The 22,030-nt window shown below is 46.6% G+C and overlaps 1 protein-coding gene across 1 annotated transcript; it reads left to right on the top strand.

Annotated features, from left to right (window-relative positions):
- The first annotated feature begins 19,787 nt into the window (after positions 1 to 19,787).
- Positions 19,788 to 21,649, top strand: CCDC71L (coiled-coil domain containing 71 like). The gene has a single exon (XM_082490967.1). The coding sequence runs from the start codon at positions 19,910 to 19,912 to the stop codon at positions 20,771 to 20,773; it is 864 nt and encodes a 287-aa protein (XP_082347093.1). The 5' UTR covers positions 19,788 to 19,909; the 3' UTR covers positions 20,774 to 21,649.
- The last annotated feature ends 381 nt before the right edge of the window (positions 21,650 to 22,030 follow it).

The following is a 22,030-nucleotide window of genomic DNA, read 5'->3' as shown; positions in this document are numbered from 1 at the left end:
GGGGGTTGATCCTCCTGCTGCTACGGGGACCTGCGCGGCCGCGGGCGGGGCCTCGCTGCCCGGGTGCCACCAGGAGCGGGGTGACAGCGCACCCCTGCTGCGACAGGGCAGGTCCCCGCCCCAAGGAGCCTGAGCTGCTGCGGGGGGGGGGTGGGGGGGGGAAAAGGATCAGGGGAAAGCTGTGCCTTCTGTCCCGGAGTTTTGAAGAGTGTGTCCTCTTCCTTCTTCTTTTCATGTCCCTTATAAAGAAACCTGGAAGACAAAGAATTTTTATGAGGAGAGTTCGGAGCCGGTGGATCTGGGTCTTCTTCACACTTCCAGCGTGATTGCAAGGAAGGTCTTCGGCTTTCTGTCTCGTGTTCATCCATGGGATGTGAAGAACGATGTTGCTCACCAAAGTTACCCATGGTGCTCTTATATGTTTTCGTTCATTAATGTCTGAAGTAATTCAAGATCCTTACAGCAAGGAAATGTGTGTTTATGGAAGAGATGTGTTTATGATTTTAGCATATCTGTGCTACAACTACATGTGTCATCCATAATGAGCGTTGGCAGAGCTTTCACATCCCACCAAGTCACCACACAAACTGTGTCCACATAAGCCCCTAAATCCAGTTCTGGACATGACTTGGCAGAGAGGAGCAGAGCAGGAGAGGGAGTGACTTTTGTTGCTGAGGTCAGGCTCTGTGCGAGAGCTCAGTCTCTCAGAGGTGTGTGTATCAGCTGTGCAGCACGTTTTGAGCCAAGGCTTCACCGGAGTTGAGCAGACAGCTTGGGCTGAGGAGCTCAGACGTGCACCTGGGGTCTCCAACAACTTTCCAGCTTGTGTCTCACAGGGGTTACAGCTGGGGGGGAGGGGGGAGTACACGGCAAAACTCACTCATCCATGGCACAGACCAGCGAGACCGCTGACATGTTAAGGCCACTGTTGGTGTGGGTCTTTCTCACATATGAGGTGGGTCTGAAATCAGCACTGAAGAATGTGCGTTGCGTGACAGGGTGGCCGCTGATGTGGGGCTGGTTCTGGCTGCTCTAATTCCCCAGCACCATGAATCTCAACTGCATTTTCATTTCCACCTTTTTCACCACTCTGACTATTTTCTGCAAAATGTTTCCCTACCTTACAGGGGTACCCAGGAGCACAAGCACCGCCTCTGCTTTTGTCAAACCTTTCCATCAGCCCTGTGCTCTCCCTTCTCTCAGCTGTACACTGGCTACATTTGAGGAACTTAAATACTGCATTTCTTCTGCTATCATGTGAATTAGATAACCGCCCCAAGCATGAAGGGCCGTGTGAGTGGTATCAGAAGTAGTGAGTGTGCCATGTGCGATGCCAGACATCAACACCAAGGTGTTAAAATCCTGCCCCGCTCTCAGGCTAGCCTTTTTCCTCAAACCCTCTGCTTTTGTGCAGCCACCTTCTCTCCACAGCTTCTCGAATAAAAATCTTTCATCATAAATGAAAGCCGATGTCACTCCAGTTATTAGACACAATGGGATATCTACGACAAAATATTATCTGCCAGAATATCACCATGGAGGATGGTAAAACTCTGCACCCTCACAGCACCAGCAAATCTGATAGGAAGATGATGATCCGGCTTCTATTCAAGCTCATAAGATAATAGTTATCCCTAATACAGGAAAGCAGAGTACAGGACAAAGTTGTTATTAATTTCAGATGTAGAGATCCTAGTCAAGATATTACCAAAAGGGATACAGCAAATATTATCAAGTTCAGTAAAAGAAGCCAAATGGTTATGAAACATAAATACTTTTCCAGTAACATGAGAAGAGGACCAAGTTATACTGTATGCAAAAAAAAAAAAAAAGAGAAAGAAAAGCATATCAGTAGAACTGCATGCTGACTTATGGGAAAAGATATTTTAAAAAAAGAAGAAGTCACAGTTTCTGGAGAACGATATGAAGTTGAATGGTATGCAGTCAGCAATATTAATTAGTTTCAACACTAGACTTTTCTGAAGCAAATTGAATATTTTAAGAAACCTCTAGCTGTAAGTTGAAAGATGGAAATTTAAAAAGTTAGACCTCCGTTAATAAGTTTTAAATACATTCAGAATAATACCAAAACCCCCCCAAAGCCTCCTTGGATTAAGAAGTTTTCCAGAAAATCTGTATGGGTAGGTAGAAGCATGAAGTGACCCTTTGGAGCTGGTGGTGGCACTGCCCTCCTTGTCTCCCTGTCCTCAGTCACTGGCCATGGGAGAGGGACTATATTTGCTAAGTTGCAGGTAGTCTTGTCCCTTCACTGGTTAGGAAGAAATCCCAAATACTAGTGAGGGCACAACAATTTATTTCCAACAGGGAGAGCTGGAACTCACTGGGAGCCTCAGCGCAAGGGGATGCTGGGAGATGTGGCTTGTGGGCACTCACTTGGTGGGCTTAAGCTGAAGGAAAGCCTGCTGTAAAGTTTGTTTTCTCCCAGAGGAAAGAAAGAGAGGAAAGCAGAGAAGCTGGCTGTTTCTCTCTAGAAAAAGAAAATATCTGCCGTTTGGCTTGGTTTGGTTGGAGTGGGTGTAGCTTGCTGACATGTTCAGCCAAGGACTTTCCACATGGGCATGCTCCTGCCTTCAGTCCGTTCCTGCCAGACACGGGGGCAGCACGGGACAATGAGCTGTCCTGCGTGGGGGAACAGGTCTTACCATGACGGGAGAGCATATGCCTGGGCCAAAGGCAGGACGGTTCTGCCTACAACACTAGTGAAGCCAATGTCATCTGTATTGCTGCTGCACGCAGTGACCTCCAAAGTACCTATCAGGAGAAGGAAGACATTTATGCATGGAGGGGAGGTTAAGGCATCAGTAATGTACAACACGCAGTTCGGAGCTAAATGACTCATACGGGTTGGGCAGGGATGGTAACACAAACAGGGAATGTCTTGTGCTTGCAGGCTGGTGCTGAGGAACGGTAAGAATTCAGATGAGGACATTTTAGACTGCAGTGGAGGAATATAGTGCTGTGCAATGAAGAGGGCATGTTCCCATTCCTTTTTGGTCAGTTGTCTTACTACTGTTTGACTGTTGTTTGGTTTTTGATACTTTAAGATGGGTTGCTGTTTTATGGTTTGGATTCAATGCCTTGCATTTTTTCCAAGTGGTCATACAGTCATGTGTCACATAACCAAATCCATTTGTTATGAAATTCAGTGTTAATAAAATGACCTTGATATTATTGGAATTTTGCAGGCAGACAGCTAGCCATCTGCAAACAGCTAGCTACAAATGTGTACGCTGAACTCAAAACTGGATTGCAGCTGTTTGGCATCAACTGAAGCACAGTATCCTAAGGGTGGCCTTGGTTTCAGAGCAACGCTCAGTGTAGGGAGGTTTACTGTGCACAGATGGATGGCCCAGGACACGTCTGCCTGTCCTGGCACACAGGATGCCTCATTCCAGAATTTTCCAGTGTTTTCCACAGGTAACCAGAATGAATATCTGTACAGCACCTGGCCCTGGTTGGACCCCATTCAGTCAAAAAGTCTTTAGGGAAGTGACAGGCATCTCTTCAGGGTGGTATCTCTCTTCTTCTCCCTTTGCTTTGTGCTGATCCTGATGTCCATTTATCTTGGGTGAAGTGTGATGTCTGTCTCATTACTGGCCTTGAACATTTTTCCCGCTTGTAGTGGACCCAGAAGAATTCCCTTGTGTCACCTCAGTACAGCTAATGCTTAGAAAATGGGAGAGTACATTGAACGTAAGTGCCTGGAAAAAATACAAGAATGCCATCCTGGGGCATGCACCCTACCTACCTTAGCCTACTTTAAATACAAATTCAGAGCAGCTGAAACTAGAAGGCCACATTTTTTTCTTTGATTCAAGAGTTATTCATGGGCATTTCAGTATCTAACTTAGATGCCTAAAATAAGTATGTGATTACATTCTTCACTTGCTGCGTTAGGACAAGACTAGTTGGATATTTTTATCAGCCTTCTGGGTTTCTATTTCCTCTTGTTAAACTAATTAATTCAGCAGGTACCACTTTGTATTAACATATTCCCAGTTAAAACTGGTTACGGTAAGGAACTCCTTTTATGCTTTTTCCCTCTTCTAATTATAGTCTTTGACGTCTGCTTATGGGTTACAGCAGTCATGACAGATGCCTTTCACTAATATTTATTACTTTTAAAATTAATAAGTGCAAAGTCTGTAAATAAAAATCACAGGTTTCCTTATAGGGTTTTGTTTTCACTTGCTTGAGGGGAACCTTGGGCCCCTGTCTCTGCCATACTTCCCACCCTCAAATTAGGTCCACCCTGTTGCAGTATCCTCCAGAACTATAATTTTATCTAGCCCTGTAATGTTAATTATTATTTTCATCACCATCAGTACAGCAACTGCCACTTACGTACCTGGAGGAGGATCAGCATCTCCAGGCTATCCTCTGTGCTTAAACCTGGGGAGACAACCAGGCTTCTCACCAGCACATCCAGATCAAGGCCTGATCCTGTGGTATGATTTCATTTTATACTGCTTGGCAGATTATTCTCAGCCATGGATTTGTCTAATTGTTCTTCGAATCATGTAAGCTTTTGAAACTCATGGCATCTTGCAATTAGTTCCACAGCTTAATTATGCACTGCATAGAAAAGTGTCTCTTGTTTGCCACCCAAGAATTTGATTTTATACCTTCTAGGTCTCAGACAGCACATAACCATTCCCCATTTGTCTTTCCTATGCACTCATGATTTTCTGTCTGCCATAAAATTATTTTTCACAGGCTAAAAGTCCAAGCACTCATTCCTTGCACAGAAACTATCCTATTGCTTCTTCACCATGTTAAATTTCATCCTCGTAACTTTTCTAGGTCTGCCATACCAAAGCTATTGATAAGACCTGTACATTGTGTTCAAAGGGGTGCACCACAGATTTATAGTCACATACGGATATTATCTATTTTGGTCTCCTGTCCTTTACTAATAATGCCTTTTCACTTAAATAATGTGTCACCTGGACTCATTTGCCCCTTGGAAAGAGGAGGATGTTTGATCTGCAATTTGCTAGGTCTCATGCTACCCAAAGATTTAGGAAGAGGTGTGACAATAGATGCTAGAGAAGAGGAGCCCTCAACGTGCAGTCCAGCGCTACACCAAAGCCAATGAATTCAAGCGCAATTCAAGCAGAGAAAGGATTTGTCCCTCACCATCTGGCTGTGATTAATCTTATTTCAGGAACTTTGCTTGCACGCTGTGTAAATACATACTTAGCAAAGGGATGATAGTAGTGGGTACTGCTGCCTACCTGAAACTACTGCCATGGCACTTTCCAAGCAGTCGACATTGCAATGCAAGGAAGGCCACAGCCATTTAGAGGCATCGCATCTGTACAATGTTTGTGAAGCTGGGGGGAATGTTTTCACCCACAGCAACTACAAATGTTCCTTCCAAAAAGGAATGATTGAACCACACATTTCTGGTTAACCCACTGGGACACATCCAGTTTCACTCTTATCTCCTTCTCTTTATAATGCCTCTGGCCCTCTGCTGTGCACTGCGTAAATTGAGGCCGTGAGTTTGTGGTACTACTAATGTGGTCTATTTCTTCATAAAATTAGCTTCTTCTGGACTATTGCCCTTAGCCTTTCTGTAGGTCTCCTTAAAACACTTTATATTCTCCTTGTGATTCTTTCCAGAGTAATCTAAACCCCAGCTGCTGGTTTCCAGACTGTGTTCATTGCACAGGACACCCACATTGCTCCTGGGCAGGTGTTGTGAATGATAAACATTCACATGGGGTAGGGGAAGCCTGAGCACACTGATGGAGAACTCTGTGACCTCTCAGTTGCTCCAGAGCAGCAGCACTCCACCCAATGCAGATGCTAGCCCAGCTGCTGGCCACCACTTGCCATACCACCTGTGATTAGAGGATCTTCTCTCCCTCAGCATCCAGTACAAACAAACAGAGGGAAAAGGAGGCACGTATGAGTAGACCGGAGCTTTTTTCTTGCACCCTTACAGTCCTTGCACAAGGTAAAAAAAGAGGGGCACCACCACAGCACTACACAATTTCCACCTTGCAGCCAAATTTGCAGCACTTCTGTTACCACCACTGGCTGAACCTCCACCAATACCACCACCTAACCATGCCAAATGGCAGGAGCCAAGAGGTGCACTCCGATACAATGCAACTCACTCTTTGCCGGTAGACAAGTGGAAAGCAATTACATAGTTTGTTGACAGGTGAAAGAAAAATGAAAAAAGGGGACAAAGAAGAAAATGAAAACAGATTGAGAGCAGGAGGAACTGCATGCAAAAGAAACATTATAGAGGAAATGAAAGGTCAATGGGTTTTGTTTGTGCTAAAAAAGAAGGCAATAAGTGTAGGGAAGGGAGAAGCAGTAGCTGAGAAGGGTAGTGATACTCATAAGAAAAGAAGGCTGCCCTTGATAGCCCTTTGGGGTGTAGAAGAAAATTTGGGAATGGTGGGAGCTATTTCTTCAGGTGATGATTGGGGGTTATGCTGTATTAAGGTATTGGGTGCAGCAGTAGTCACAGAGTCCTTGAGTCTTCACAAACATAATGGGAGATGAAATTTCAGAAGGTGGTGGTGGTAGTGGTGGCAATTCTCCTACTGTTGATGCTGGTGGTGGTGGCACTGAGGGCTGCAGCCATAGTGCTGCTGGTTCTTCTCCTTGTTTCTGCCCCTCTTTACTTGGGTGTTAGGGGAGAAGAAAATACAGAGGAAGACATTTGGGAGTAGAGCTTCTTGTTCAGTGACTGTGCCTGTCCTACTGAGAAAAACAAAGAGGGTGAAGCTGGTTCTTTTCTACAGCTGGCTGCTATGACAGATGGACCTTCAGTCTTTCCCAGTACACCGTTTTCAGAGCCCTTGGTGCCTCCCACAGCTCCGAGGAGTTTAGCTGGCTGAGTCAAGCTCAGCTTCTTCATTGATAAGAGCTGTTGTGAAGGAAATGGAGAGAGCCTGTCCCTCCTTCTTTTGAGAGCTGCTTTTATGTTAATGCTTCTAAGTTAATGTTCGTTCTGCCCTGGACCTATTGGCCTGGCTCCCTGGTTTGCCCTCAGACCTTCTTCATCACAACAGGTCTCCCAGTTGATCAGTGGCCTGGGGCTGACTGATCACTGCCTCCAGACCTGCTCCTGGTCCGGGATCACCAACTCCACTTCCCAATGCCTCAATGATGAAGCAGTGCTCCTGTCTGCGTCACTGTCACCCTCAGCTCCTGGCCTCCACGCCTTCCCTGATGGAGCAGCCTACCCGTGCTGCTCCCTGACACCATTCATGTTGTCTTACAGAGCTCTGCTTTTCAAATGCAGAAACTGTTAGACATGGTGAACTACATTTTCATGTCAACTGAGCGTGGGCAGGAAAGAGGTTTTTTATCCTGAAGATATTTTTAAATATAAAATATATATAAAATATTTCAAAGATATTTTATCTTGCCACAGACCTCAGGATTTTCAGAGTAGTTATTTTGGTGATAAATCCAAAGTAAGCAACAGTTCAGGGCGTAGAACTTTTTTTTGGGAGACCATGGCTTATTTTTTTCTACCAGTGCATAATTACTCAGATCTACAAAATGCAGTCATGCCAACGAGCTGTACTTAAGGAATCTTACATTATATTACCAACAGTTTGAGAGAACTGGGTTGAAAAGTGATAATGGGAGAGTTAGAAGTCAAACGTGGATGTGCCAGATAACCAGTAGCTCCAGTCTGTACTAGAAGCTGTATATCCAAATGCTTTCCCAGTGAAAACTCTTTTACCTAGTTTTTCTAGGTTCATTCATCTTTGATATTAGCACATGACAAACAGCTGAAAAATAATGACTTTTTTACTGCCTATGACTAAATGGTGCATCTCTGGATCAGAACCTGGAGATGTTGTTCAAAGTGGAAGTAACTAGGGATTTGGACACAAATATGAAGTGGTGAGTGACTTCTAGAAAAGCTAATGTAGTCCATGAGGAGGGTTTGGAGAAGGCTGCATAGGTGCTGAACTGATTTAGCAATGACCAGTTTGGTTTTGCTACACATCTCTCCACTGCTGCTCTGGGCATCATGTAACCGATAAAGGTTAATTTAAAGAAGAGACTGGCTGAAGGAAACAGTCAGTTTTGACTGAAAACATATTTACACCTGTGATAGAATGACCTTCACTTTAATAAGGATTCCTATCTAAACTAGTCATGACATTTTTCTAAAGTCAGTGGAGATGAATGGATTAAATGCCCGTATCCACCCTGACAGCTTAGATCAGACATTTTAGCAATTTAAAATGTGTCTGATTTAGTTTGCCATCAGGTGAGCCAGTCCATTGCAATCTGCTTGTCCTTCTCTGCTCATTTTCTGATCACTTTCTTCCACTTTTCTATAATTGGCCAACTCTCCATGTTTTAACCTCTCCTAGCACAAGAGCCTTCTGCTAGGAAACACCTGCCACTGAGGAAAGCCATTCTATAGTCTTTGCCTTGGTGAGATATTTCATGAAAATGCAGAATGTATCTGGCAATCATTTTCAGCAATGGTTCAGTCTTCATTATTGATAATTTTTACATCGGTCCTGGAGTTTCAGCTTTTTAGTTTTCTTTATTGTTTCTTTCCTGACTTGTTTTTCCTTTGCTATTGTTGTATACACGGCACATACATATCAAGATCTGCATATTATCATATTCACTTTGAAACTAAATTGTTTAATTCTATAACCATTATGGGACAAACCAGGACATGCAGCAAGCAAAACAAACCTGTATTGTAAGATATTAGTCACTGGGAGGAAGCGGTGCTTTTGGAAATACCGGCTCATTTTAGCAGGAAGCAAATGAGCAGGAATTTCAGTGATTCAGCTTTCAGTCAGGGAGGAACGATCAGGAAGAAGCTAGAAAAGGAATGGAGAGCATGAGAAATATGAAGGAAAAATATTTCTGGTGCATGTAATATGTAATGTCGAGGATAAAAGTAGTATTTCTCTGTTATGATATGTCCAATCCATTGCTACAGTCCAGAGATTAAAGACGCCAGTCTTTGCTTCAGACAGGACTTGAGGTTAGCCACTGGCATCTTCACTTACACTTCTAAATAATGAACGCTTTTCCCAAAGTGATGGGACATTTGCAGTTCTCATTGCCTGTAAGGGAATAATGAATGGCTGAGGCCATGAACTGCAGACGCTAAGCACCGAGCACTCCAGACAATGCACTGGGACTTTAACTTTAGGCTCCTAATGTCAAAATTGTACGACTCAAAACGCAGATTTAAGAAAATACTAATAGCAGTGAAAATTCTGGCTTAATTAGATAGCTTTAATTAAACCAGTGCTAACCCTTATGTGGGTACCCTTGAATGTGAGCAACAATGGCTCATTGAGCTTAAATTGAATAGGGGCCAGTATAAAATAAACTGAAATATGCCACACACAAACTGGAGCAATTGACCGCACTAGGGCTTAGCATGGATTTAATCAAATTAGTAAAAGATTAAATCACTACCATTACTTATTTGGAGGAGCCTGCCAAAGGTAGCTGAGGGGAATGGGGCTTGAATATGGATGATTTGTTAACTTTGATGACTTTTTCACTTTATAGTGAAAGTTTGGGGCACTTGTATATTTTGGAAAATATTTAATGCAATTTCTGGTTGACAGCATTCATAATATATACATGCCTCTGTGAGAGTAAACACATTAAGTAATTCACTGCATTTCTACAAGATAATTTTAAAATAACAGTAAATGAGCTACTCATCCACCTGGAGCCATTGCAGGTTCACCAAAGATGAACTTGCCTTGAATATTATTGTCTTTTGAGGAGAGACTTTATAATAATGCAGATCATGTATAGGGTCAAAACCTCAGCTAGTATCAGTCACTGTGTCTGTATTGAAATGAAGAATATCTACAGCTATGGAGAATCTTTTCTTTCATTTTAAAATGTACAATCTAAAAGCCCAGTTCTCAAGGTATTATCAATCTATTGTTATTCTTTCTTTATAACAATGTTCTCGAAAATGGTCAAAATCATTAATGTGTTCAAATTATCCAGGTTAGATATTTATTATGTGCCGATGTGAACTCACAATGATTTCAAATGGATCATAAGGAATACTATCAACCAAGTGTTACCGAACTATAAATTATTAGAACATTTTGGGAAATTGCTATAAATCGCAATTCAGGCGTTTTGAACTAGAATTGAATTGAATAACTTTTGAAATACATTCAAAGAACAGAAAATGGTCCAACTAAAAGTAACACGGCCAGACCTCCAGCGGGTTTTAAGCCGGCGCAGGATCTCAGTTTCGGGAAGAAATTCAGGTCACCCGCAGCGGGCCGGCACCGCCGCTGCCCCCCGAGCCCGAGCTCCTGTGCCGGCTCCCGGCCCGGTAGCCAGGGGCCACCTAAACCCCGCGGCCCGGCTGCAGCGGGGGCAGAGTTCCCTTGGCAGGAGGAACTGAGAAGGGTCGAGATAAGCCTCCCGGGCTTTTGAAGCCCGTGCCTAACTCAGAGAACAAAGGAGAGGTTGAAAGGAGGTGTTAATGCTAACAGTCAACATCTACATCATAATTGAGCGCTGACAACATCCACTGAAACAGAGAGATCAAACCCCTTTTCCACCTAAGGCGTCTGAGGCTCACGCTCCTCTGCCCAGTGAAAGTGCCAGAGGTGGCCTGGATAGGACCGGTTTCTATCACTTCCTAGTGAAACAAACACAGCGGGCAGTGAGGCTTGCAAGATTTCTGTGGACAAAGGGAACAAATAAGAAGGACCCCGACTAAGACGTGGTCCAGTGATGTCGTAAAGCTGCTGAAAGTATCCATTTAATGAAGCCACATCCGTATGACGTACAGAGCTGAGCTAGTGTCAACTCCCTCACTCTAATTTGTTGACAGCATTTTGGGGCCAGACTCTTTTCAGTGGTGCCCAGCGACAGGACAAGGGGCAACGGGCACAAGCTGGAAAACAGGAAATTCCACCTCAACGTGAGGAAAAACTTCTTTGCTTGAGGGTGACAGAGCATTGCAACAGGCTGCCCAGAGAGGCTGTGGAATGTCCTCTGGAGATACTCAGAATCATAGAATCATAGAATGGTTTAGGTTGGAAAGAACCTTGAAGATCATCGAGTTCCAACACCCCTGCCATAGGCAGGGACACCTCCCACTAGACCAGGTTGCCCAAGGCCATGTCCAGCCTGGCCTTGAACACCTCCAGGGATGGGCAACCTGTTCCAGTGCCTTACCACCCTCAAAGTGAAAAACTTCTTCCTAATGTTCAGTCTGAACCTGCCCTCTTCTAGTTTGAAGTCATTCCCCCTCGTCCTATTGCTACACGCCCTAGTAAAAAGTCCTTCCCCAGCTCTCCTGTAGGCCCCCTTTAGGTACTGGAAGGCCGCAATAAGATCTCCCCGGAGCCTTCTCTTCTCCAGGCTGAACAGCTCCAACTCTTTCAGCCTCTCCTCATAGGAGAAGTGCTCTAGCCCTTGGATCATCCTCGTGGCTCTCCTCTGGACACGCTCCAGCAGGTCCATGTCCTTCTTATGTTGGGGACTCCAGAGCTGGATGGAGTACTCCAGGTGGGGTCTCACGAGAGTGGAGTAGAGGGTCAGAATCACCTCCTCTGACCTGCTGGCCACACTTCTTTTGATGCAGCCCAGAATACAGTTGGCCTTCTGGGCTGCCATCGCACACTGCTGGCTCATGTTGAGCTTCTCGTCAATCAGCACACCCAGGTCCTTCTCCTCAGGGCTGCTCTCCAGCCCTTCCCCGCCGAGCCTGTATTTGTGCTTGGGATTGCCCCAAACCAGATGTAGGACCTTGCACTTGGCCTTGTTGAACTGCATGAAGTTGGCTTGGGCCCACCTCTGCAGCCTGTCCAGCTCCCTCTGGATGGCATCCCTCCCCTCCAGCGTGTCTACCTCGCCAAACAGCTTGGTATCATTGGCAAACTTGCTGAGGGTGCACTCGACCACACTGTCCATGTCACCGACAAAGACGTTGAACAGTATAGGCCCCAGTACCGACCCCTGAGGAACGCCACTCGTCACTGCTATCCCCTTGTACATCGAGCCATTGACCGCAACTGTTTGAGTGCAACCGTCCAGACAGTTCTTTATCCACTGAGTGGTCCATTTGTTGAATCCATGTCTCTTCAATTTAGAGACCAGGATATCGTGTGGGACAGTGGCAAACGCTTTGCACAAATCCAGGTAGATGACATCAGTTGGTCTTCTCTTGTCCACTGCCACTGTAAGACCTTCATAGAAGGCCACCAAATTTGTCAGGCATGACTTGCCCTTGGTGAAGCTATGCTGGCTGTCACCAATCACCTCCTTGTTTTCTATGTGCCTCAGCAGAGTTTCCAGGAGGATCTGCTCCATGATCTTGCCCAGGCACAGAGGTGAGACTGACTGGCCTGTAGTTCCCTGGGTCTTCCTTGTTTCCCTTTTGAAAATCGGGGTTATGTTTCCCCTTTTCCAGTCGGCAGGAACCTCGCCAGACCGCCACAACTTCTCAGATATGATGGCTAGTGGCTTAGCAACCTCATCTGCTAGCTCCCTCAGGACCCGTGGATGTATCTCATCAGGTCCCATGGACTTGTGCACCTTCAGATTCCTCAGGTGGTCTCGTACTTGATCTTCACCTGCAGTGGGGAGGTCTCCATTTTCCCAGTCCTTGCCTTTGCATTCTGCGTCAAGGGTAGTGTGGCTGCAGTCCTTGCCAGTGAAGACTTAGGCAAAAAAGTCATTCAGTACCTCAGCTCTGTCTCTGTCCTGGGTAACCAGTTCTTGCTTTTCCTTCTGGAGAGGGCCCACATTTTCCCTAGTCTTTCTTTTCTCACTGACATACTTAAATAAGAATTTTTTGTTTGTCTTGTTGTCCCTGGCCAGATTTAGTTCTATCTGGGCTTTAGCTTGTCTAACCCGATCCCTGGCTACTCAAACGATTCCTCCGTATACCTCCCAGGCTACCCGCCCCTGTTTCCACTCCCTATAGGCCTCCTTTTTCCTTTTGGTCATGTCCAGGAGCATCTTGTTCATCCATGCAGGCCTCCTGGCTTTTCTGTCTGCCTTCCTCTTTGTAGGGATGCATTGTTCCTGAGCTTGGAGGAGGTGGTCCTGGAATATTAACCAACTTTCTTGGACCCCCCTTCCCTCCAGCGTTTCATCCCATGGCACCACACCAAGCAGATTCTTCAAGAGGCCAAAGTCAGCTCTCCCAAAGTCAAGGGTGGTCAGCCTGCTGCGCACCTTCCTTGCTGCCTCGAGGATCTCAAACTCGACTATTTCATGGTCACTACAGCCCAGGCTACCCTTGAGTTTGACACTGTCTACCAGCCCCTCCTTGTTGGTCAGAACAAGGTCCAGCATAGCTCCTCTCCTCATTGGCTCCTCAACCACTTGGAGAAGGAAGTTGTCCTCAATGCAATCCAAGAACCTCCTGGATTGCCTATGCCTGGCTGTGTTACCCTTCCAACAGATGTCGGGGTGGTTGAAGTCACCCATGAGAACCAGGGTCTGTGGGCGTGATGCTGCCCCTATCTGTCTATAGAGGGCTTCATCCACTCGGTCTTCTTGGTTGGGTGGCCTGTAGCAGGCCCACACTGTAATGTCCCCTGCTCCCCATTTCCCTTTAATCCTGACTCATACATTCTCATTTGGCTCTTTATCCATCCCTAGGCTGAGCTCCATGCTCCTACCTAGATGTGTTCCTGTGCAACCTGCTGTAGGTGACCCTGCTTTGGCAGGGGGGTTGGACTGCACGCTCTCCGAAAGTCCCTTCCAACACCTACCATTCTGTGATTCTGTGAAGGGTAACCTTCTCTCCATGGACTTTATGCTGGATCGCATATCGTGTCCTCCCTAGGCATAAACCCAATATAAACATTGCATTGTATCCTGTGGCAAGTTCAACAAAAAAATCAGTCACGTGCTCCCACTGTTCTGGAGTGAATTTGTACTGTCAGCTCATCTGGCAATGCACTAATCTGATAGGAAGGAAAATGGAAGCACTGGCTGGAGTGTGTCATGAAAAGAATTCTTGAACTGACGTGCTCAGTAACACTTGGTATCAAGAAATAAGATTTAATTAGTCAGGTTATTAAATAATTGTTAGTAGGCTTTAAAAAATGTCTGGATTGAGAGGAATGAAATTTGCATTTGTTTTAACAGTCTCAGTACTTAAAATAGAGTGCCTCAGGAAACAGTATGATTGATATTACAAGATGACATGGTCTGTGATGTGTGAGAACCATGTTCTCCAGCAATGTATTTCCGATGTTGGAATTATAGTCAGAAAGCAGTACTAGACTGATGCATTATCTGATAATTTTACACCTTTGATAATTTATAGTTTTGGCTGAAAACATACCAGTTGGTCCTGTACTGGAAAGTAGCGCAGATCATCTTTTTGTTTTATAAATGAGGATTATCATTTAAAGGATGTAGAGTAGGAAACATATATTAGACAGAAAGCAACTGAAGAAGTATAAGAAGGAGGATGTTCCAGCATTAATTACACCATCAGAAAAGAGAAGGAAAAAAGAGAGAAGAAGGAAGGGGAAAAGAAAAGAAACAGTTTGCTTTTTCTTAATCAGTGGAATCATAGAATCACTAAATTGTGGAGGTTGGCAGGAACCTCTGGAGATCATCTAATCCAGCCCCACTGTTGAAAGCAGGGTAGGCTACAGCAGGCTACTGAGGACTGTGTCCATTAGGGTTCTGAACATCTCCAAGGATGGAGACTCCACTACCTCTCTGGGCAACCTGGTCGAATGTACAATCACACTTGTAGTAAAAACGTTGTCTCCTATGTTGCCACACAGTCTGGTGACATCTTCTTACCTCCCCTGATGTAGTCTTCCTTCCTTTCCTAGCTCTTTGCTTACGAGCTTTCTGAGCCCAAGGTGTTAGACTTGGTTTTCATGCACAACAGCCCTTGATGGATTTTTTTCTTCTGCTCATGCCTAATTATTTTGAACGGTGTGCTCTGTAATGGCTGCAGCCCCTTCTCAATGAGCTCCCCTTTATGTTCAGTATTAGGATACATTTTTCCATTTCGGCACCCACAACTTTGCTGGAAAATGAACTCCACAGAGTAATTATGAATCACCCAAAAACCCCACCCTCTTTTTGGTTATTTAATTTTTTTTGTTCTATATCTTCATGTGCTTCCCTGTTGTTCTTGGATTATGAAAACTAAGACATAATTTCTTATCTGCCTTCTTTGTACTATCACAGTTTTATAAACCTTTATCATATTCTTCCTCAGCCATCTGTTTTTCAAGCTGAAGAGTCTTAGCCTATTTAATCTCTTTTCACAGAGGAAGCTGTTCCATATTTCTGCTCATCCTAGTTGCCCTTCTTTGTATCCTTACTGTATCCTTTTAGAGATGGTAAGACTAGAAATGCACAGTATTCAAGACCTGTGGAGACACAATTGATTTGCATTCAGGAGAATGCCGTCTTCTGTTCTGCTTTCTATCCCTTCTGTAGTGATTCGTAACATCTTATTTCCCTTTTTGGCTGCCACTGTGATTCCTACACACAGCGATTCCACATATATTTTTTTTTTTCTAATAACTGATTTGAAGACTATTCTTGTAAATTATTTGCTTACAAAGAAAGTATTTTGAGGAATTTTGCCAATGCTTGTCTGGGCATTTCTTAGACCTCATCAGGAACCTGATGACTCTTGGTTAACATCTGAGGTTTAGTTGCGAATGGATGTGGAACCATGCTTGCTCTGTCACGCAGACTTTCCTGGAAGTATGCTAAAGACATTTAGGAAGCAAACTAACTGAAGCAGGTTGCCAGTTAATGCAATCTCTCAACAGCAGAGGTAAAGATATTAGAAAAGAGTGGTTATCTTTAAAGGCATTGGGCAGTAAGACTGTCCTTGCTAAACTGGGTAGAAGAGCACGAGCATACTGGAGGAAAAGCGCCAGCAGCAGAAGTGGTGTGACTTAATATCCAGGATTTTAGGTTTTATCAGCAGGACTCAAAACTCGATGTGATCATACGTAAAGACAACATTTTTAGCAGGTAAATAATTAGCAGCTACCAGTGATTTTTTGGTACTAGGCAGGAATTATTTAAGAAAATAAAGTGTCCCTGCAGTAATTTGTCAATTGGTACTTTGCCCCCCACTTCTCAAGAATTCTATAAAGAAAAGAAATTCTAACAAATAATTGGGAACAAAGATTACAGATTTTTTTTTATTCTTCTCTTCTCTTCTCTTCTCTTCTCTTCTCTTCTCTTCTCTTCTCTTCTCTTCTCTTCTCTTCTCTTCTCTTCCTCTTCTCTTTTCTCAAATGTAGACATTCACTGTAGTTTTAGAATGATTGTTAGAAATTAAGAGCTACAGAAAATTGTCATTGAGTCTATACATCTTAGTCAAGCCATTTTAATCCCCTTCTTCATTTTATTCATCTGTTAAAGAAAGGCAATATTTACTTACATAACTCAGGAGTGCCGTGAGTGATAATTAATGCTTATAAGCAGTGGTATGATTAAAATGAAGAGCTATGCACTTCCAAAGGATTATTAATTTTATTATCATTGTTATTACTGTACTGAGCTATTGTAAATTACTGAAAGATAGCCAAGTGCCGTGGATTTTCTTGAGATGACTTTGTAATGTATTAAAAGGAGAGTGTTACACTGCAGGAAACTCATAATGAAGTTGTAAAACTGAGATTATATCCTATGCCTTAAAATGGTATTGTCCGTACTGGAAGCAAAGAAGTCAAAATAATTAATAAATGCCGATTAGCACAAAAATGTACTAATCTGTCTTTTCACTGGTAGCTACAGTGACTCATTTACCGCTTGCTGAAAGTTCCCCATCTCTGTCTCAATGATTATCAAGTCATATGCCAGAAATTTCTATAATTTCAGGACAGAGGTTATGGCCTATGATTATAAGCAACCGGGTGTCTGCAGTCCAGTGAGGGCCCACCTGTCAGCTGAGCTGCTGCATCCCATAGTGGGACCTCCAGCCAGCTCCTGTGGTCCAGTGGGTGAGGAGCCTCTTGCTAAGCTGTGGTCAACCTGTGGCTGTGACCGGGCACTCATACGCCAGAGTGTGACTAACTGCAGCGTGGTGGGACCAAGAGATGCCGGGCCCCGGTGCTTCCAGCTCTGGGCTCTTCTGTCTGAGTTATAGGGTACCTCCCGCACTGAAATCCAACTGCCCGCACGACTGTGCTCTAAAGTGTGCTGTGAAATGAAACCCATTAAAAATGGCACTAACACCACCATTTTGGGAAAAGGTTGGGGTTTTTTTTGAAAAAATGGGTCATTAATAAAGCTGGTTTTAGAATATGGCTGCACCTCGAGACTGTCCCTGTGAAGATTTAAAATAGTTTTGTTAATATCCACTTTAAGTGGTTATTTGGATTAATATTCTTGAGTTTCCCTTGAACACAAGCCGAATTATACTGTGAAGAAAATTCATTTATTTCCACTGGCAGTAAGGAATAATTTCTTACGCATAATTTCTGCCTCTTATTTGACTGCCTTTCTAGACATTCTAATTTAGGTTCTTGATGAGTTGAGAATAAAAGATTTCCCTATTCTAAACGGAAAGATTAATTACAGAACAAAGACTGTCCATGAAGAAAATGTTATTCCTCGCCCTTTACCGATGCTGAGAGAAAGTAATTAGTTAGGAGTCTAATCAAAGCCCAAGTAGTATTTGTAGGGAAGGTTGAACCACCTCTGCCCTTGCTGACACCTTGGTGTTCTGGGTGCTGGAAAGAGCCCTGGTTTAGCTCACACAGTCCAGGAACCTGACAAGACACTCTCCCTGTGTCAGGAATCTCTGAACTATGGGAAACCATGGGCTAGAAGGACATGGGATTTCATAACAGCTGACAAAATGGTGCCATGAAGCTGCGAGCGTAGCAGTGCCATGCAGGAAGAAACGGCGCTGTGGGCTCAGCAAGCTGGTGATGCTCACAAAGGGCTCAACCAACACAAAGACTGAGTTTTTGGGGCTTTGTTTGGGATATGCTTTGTTGGGACATGAAGCCAACCCCAACAATGCTGTGAATATTTCAATGTTGGAGAAATGGGCTGACAGGAACCTCATGAAGTTCAGTAAGAAGTGTGAAGTCCTGGAGCTGGGGAGGAGCAACCCCATGCATTGATATACGCTGGGGGCCACCCAGATGGAAAGCAGCTTGGCAGAAAAGGACGGGTCTTGGTGGACACCAGGTTGCAACAGCCAGCAATGTGCCCTTGCTGCAAAGATGACGAACAACATCCTGGGCTGCATTAGGCAAAGTACTGCCAGCAGCTTGAGGGAGGTCATCCTTCTCTTCATTGACCCCTGGTGAGACACAGCTGGAGTGCTGGGTCCAGTTCTGGGCTCCCCAGTACAAGACAGACATGGATATACTGGAGAAAGTCCAGCAAAGGGCCACAAGGATGACAAAGGGAGCTATGAGAAAAGGCTAAGAGAGCTGGGACTGTTCAGACTGGAGAAGAGAAGGCTCGGGGGGATCTCATCAATGCATATAAACACCTGAAGGGAGGGTGCAAAGAGGACAGAGCCAGGCTCTTCTCAGTGGTGCCCAGTGGCAGGACCAGAGCCAATGGGCACAAACTGAAACACAGAAGGTTCCCTCTGAACATCAGGAAAACTTTTTCACTGTGAGGGTGACCAAGCACTGGCACAGGCTGCCCAGGGAGGTTGTGGAATCACAGAATCATACAATGTCTTGATTTGGAAGGGACCCATAAGGATCATTGACTCCAACTCCCAGCTCCTCACAGCACTACCTAAAACTAAACCATATGACAAAGAGCGTCACTGAGGTGCTCCTTGAACTCTGTCAGGGTTGGTGCCATGACCACTTCCCTGGGAAGCCTGTTCCAGAGACCAACCACCCTGCCGGTGAAGAACTTTTTCCTAATGTCCAACCTGAACTTCCTCTGATGCAGCTTCATACCATTTCCTCATGTCCTATCACTGGTCACCAGAGAGAAAAGTGTCCATCCTTGGAGATACTCAAAAGCCATCCAGACACGGTCCTCGGCAGCTGGCTCTAGGTGGCCCTGCTTGAGCAGGGAGGTTGGACAAGATGACCTCCAGAGGTCAGTCTCTCAGTGATTCTGTGACTTATGATGTTCTTGAATGACTGGCCTACAGGTTCATGTTAAAAAATTCCACTGCAACAGGATGGATGTATTCAATACTGTATGGTGGACATCACCGTATGGTGTGTGTTCACCCAATTTTGTTGTTTCACTCAGCCTTTGCTCTTCCTCCGGGCGTGCTTGCCCATGGAAGCACCAAACCAAATCCTTACTTGAACATATTTCATGGAAGAAACCATCTTTGCCCACCACCTTGCGAAGAACCTTGTCCTTGCAGTGAAGAGCAATGCCGGCACACGGCCCAGCGGTCGCACCAGGCCCGCTGGTACCCCGCCATGGGGGATGCTCCCACCATTCCCTGAGGGAAGGGGCTGTCAACTGGGACGCCCTACTGCAGGTGGGGGGAAATGGTGCTGTTGTAGGGTTCCCTGTTGGTGTCCCTTGGTCGCGCAGGCCACCCTGGGTGGGCCTGTCCTGTCCCATCCCGCCACCCTGGGGCAGGAAGGTCCCTGCTCCCCCCTCGCTGCCCCCACCTCCGCCTCTCGCGGGGCGCCCACCACCCTCCCCATGGAGCCTCCACCGCCAGTGGGGGGCGGGACTTGGCCCGCCCGACGTGTTTCAAACGGGCCAACCGTCGGGCGCGGAGGGAGGGCGGGCCGGCGCGCAGTCCCCGCCTGGGATTTTAAAGCGCCATTTTGTGCCGGGCGGCAGGATATCGATCGTCGCTCCGCACCCGACGCGCAGGCGGCGGGGCGCGGTGAGGCGGCCGGCGCCCGGCGGCGGTGGCCGAGTTGCGGCCGGCGCCGCTCCATTCTCGGCGTCTCCCCGTCCCTCTGCCTCCATGACCCGCAGTAGGAAGCAGGCGGCGCTGGAGAGAGCAGCCGGCAAAATGAACCGAGAGGCGGAGAGCGCAGCGGCGGCGGGAGCCCAGGCGGCGGCGGGGGCAGCCGGCGACGGAGCGGCGCCCGCCGCCTGGGGGCTGGAAGGGGAGGCGGAGAAAGTTGTGTACTCGCGGTCGCAGGTCTCTTTCGCCGGCACCAAGGCGCTGGGCGACGCCCTGAAGCTCTTCATGCCCAAGTCCACGGAGTTCATGAGCTCCGACTCGGAGCTGTGGAACTTCCTCTGCAGCCTCAAGCACGAGTTCTCCCCGGTCATCCTCCGCAGCAAGGACGTCTACGGATACTCCTCCTGCCGCGCCGTCGTCCCCGACCCGCCGTCACCCTCGGCCGAGCGGCCGCGCCGCCGCGCCGGCAAGCGGCGCCTGCCGGCCGCCGACGCCAAGCGCCGGGCCGCGGCGGCGAGTGGCAGCGCCAAGCGGCGGAGGCGGCGGCGGCGACGCAGGAGGGGACGGGCGAGGCAGCGGCCGGCGGCCGCGGCACCGGCGACCGACGGCCCCTGGGGTGGGGTGGGGGCGGAGGAGGAGGAGGCGGCGTTGGGGTCGGTGGAGCTGCCGAGCGAGGAGGCGGACAGCGAGCGGGGCAGCCCGGCGGAGGGAGCCGCTTGGGAGCCCTTCGGCGGCAAGTCGCTGGAGGAGATCTGGAAGGCGGCCACCCCCCGCCTCACCACCTTCCCCACCATCCGGGTGCGGGGCAGCGTCTGGAGCCGGCGGAGCCTGGAGGCGGCGCGGCGCCGGGCGCAGCGGATCCTCGGCGTGGACATGTCTCCCGTGGTGCGGGTGCGCCGCTTGCCCGTGGCGCCGTCCTGAGGCTGCGGGGGGGCCCCCTTTTCCCCGCGGCGGGAGGGGGGCAAGGCCGGCGCCTCCTCACCTTCCCCGCGGTGCGGACAAAGAGACCGATATCAGTCACCTGTTTACATTGCTTTTGTCTGGATCGTGTTCCGCTGCTGCACTTTATGGCTCGCTCGGGCGGGGGCCGGGACCCCCAACCGCACCGGGGTGGGGAGGGGGGCGGCCTGAGGGGCCGCCGCGCAGCCGGGGCCACGGCCTCGCCCCCGCCTGGGCCGCGGCACGGCCCGGCCCGTCCGCGGGAGGCGCCGGGGGCCCGCCTGGCAGGTATCACGCGTGGGGACCAAGTTCCACTTCCACTCTTTTTTCTCTCCCATTGGGCTACCTCACTGGTCCAGAAGTCCACCCAAGAAGTTGTTTTCCAAAGGAACTTACTTTCATGCTTGTATAATAAAGCACCATCTGATTCTTGCTATTATTTTTTTTTCCTTCTCCCGTTTTCCAATGGATTATGTATGCTTTGTGGTGTTGCACTAGTATGTGCTCAGGGTATTTTGAATCCCAGGCATTCCCAAGTTTCAGTTTACTCTGATCAAGGATGCGTAAAGAATGGAGGTTCAGGACTTGCGGCTATTCTTGATGGTGCAAAAGCGTGGTTTTTTCTTTTTTTTTTTTTTTTTTTTAAATCATGGGCTTAGTGATATATAAAGATGTATCGCGCAGTATAATTGTTACACTTTTGTATCTAAAGTCATTTTTAAAGTTTTCTAGTTGAACTAAGTATTTGTTTCTATTGAGCACCTAAAGATAGAATCATCCTGATATTTTATAACCCTGTTTACTTTAGGGAAGCTCATTTGGTCAACCTAAGTGAACTTAATAAAAGTAAAAGAACAAGTGATGTTTCAGTTCAATGAAACTGCACAGGGATGGGTTCCTTGGTGAAGTACACCATCTAGGTGCTTAATGTCAATAAGCTTGGCGCTTGTGAAGAATCTAACTGCTCATCAAAGCAATATATAGGTGTCTGAAGGTGAACTATGATACAGTTTTGGTGCTGACAACCAAAAGTCGAGAGCTTGCACGACCCAAATACCGCACTGAAGTGCCTCTCTGCAAAAAGAGTGAGACTTGATACCTGATCACTTCATAACAAAATAGCACTGGTTGTTATCCTGGGGTTGTGAGATGATTAATGATGGATAATCATATTTAATGTAATTACTTGCATATAATTATTTTTATAAACTTCTCCTGGGTTTCACGGTAGACTGATGC

Source organism: Vanellus vanellus (assembly GCF_965231255.1).
Source record: "Vanellus vanellus genome assembly, chromosome: 1".
Taxonomy (NCBI): domain Eukaryota; kingdom Metazoa; phylum Chordata; class Aves; order Charadriiformes; family Charadriidae; genus Vanellus; species Vanellus vanellus.
The sequence above is the reverse complement of the archived record's forward strand: the minus strand, read 5'-3'. Positions and strand labels throughout refer to the sequence as shown.

Bases quoted from the DNA above. Each gene is read 5' to 3' on its own strand.
- CCDC71L (XM_082490967.1), top strand. From the start codon at position 19,910: ATGACCCGCAGTAGGAAGCAGGCGGCGCTGGAGAGAGCAGCCGGCAAA.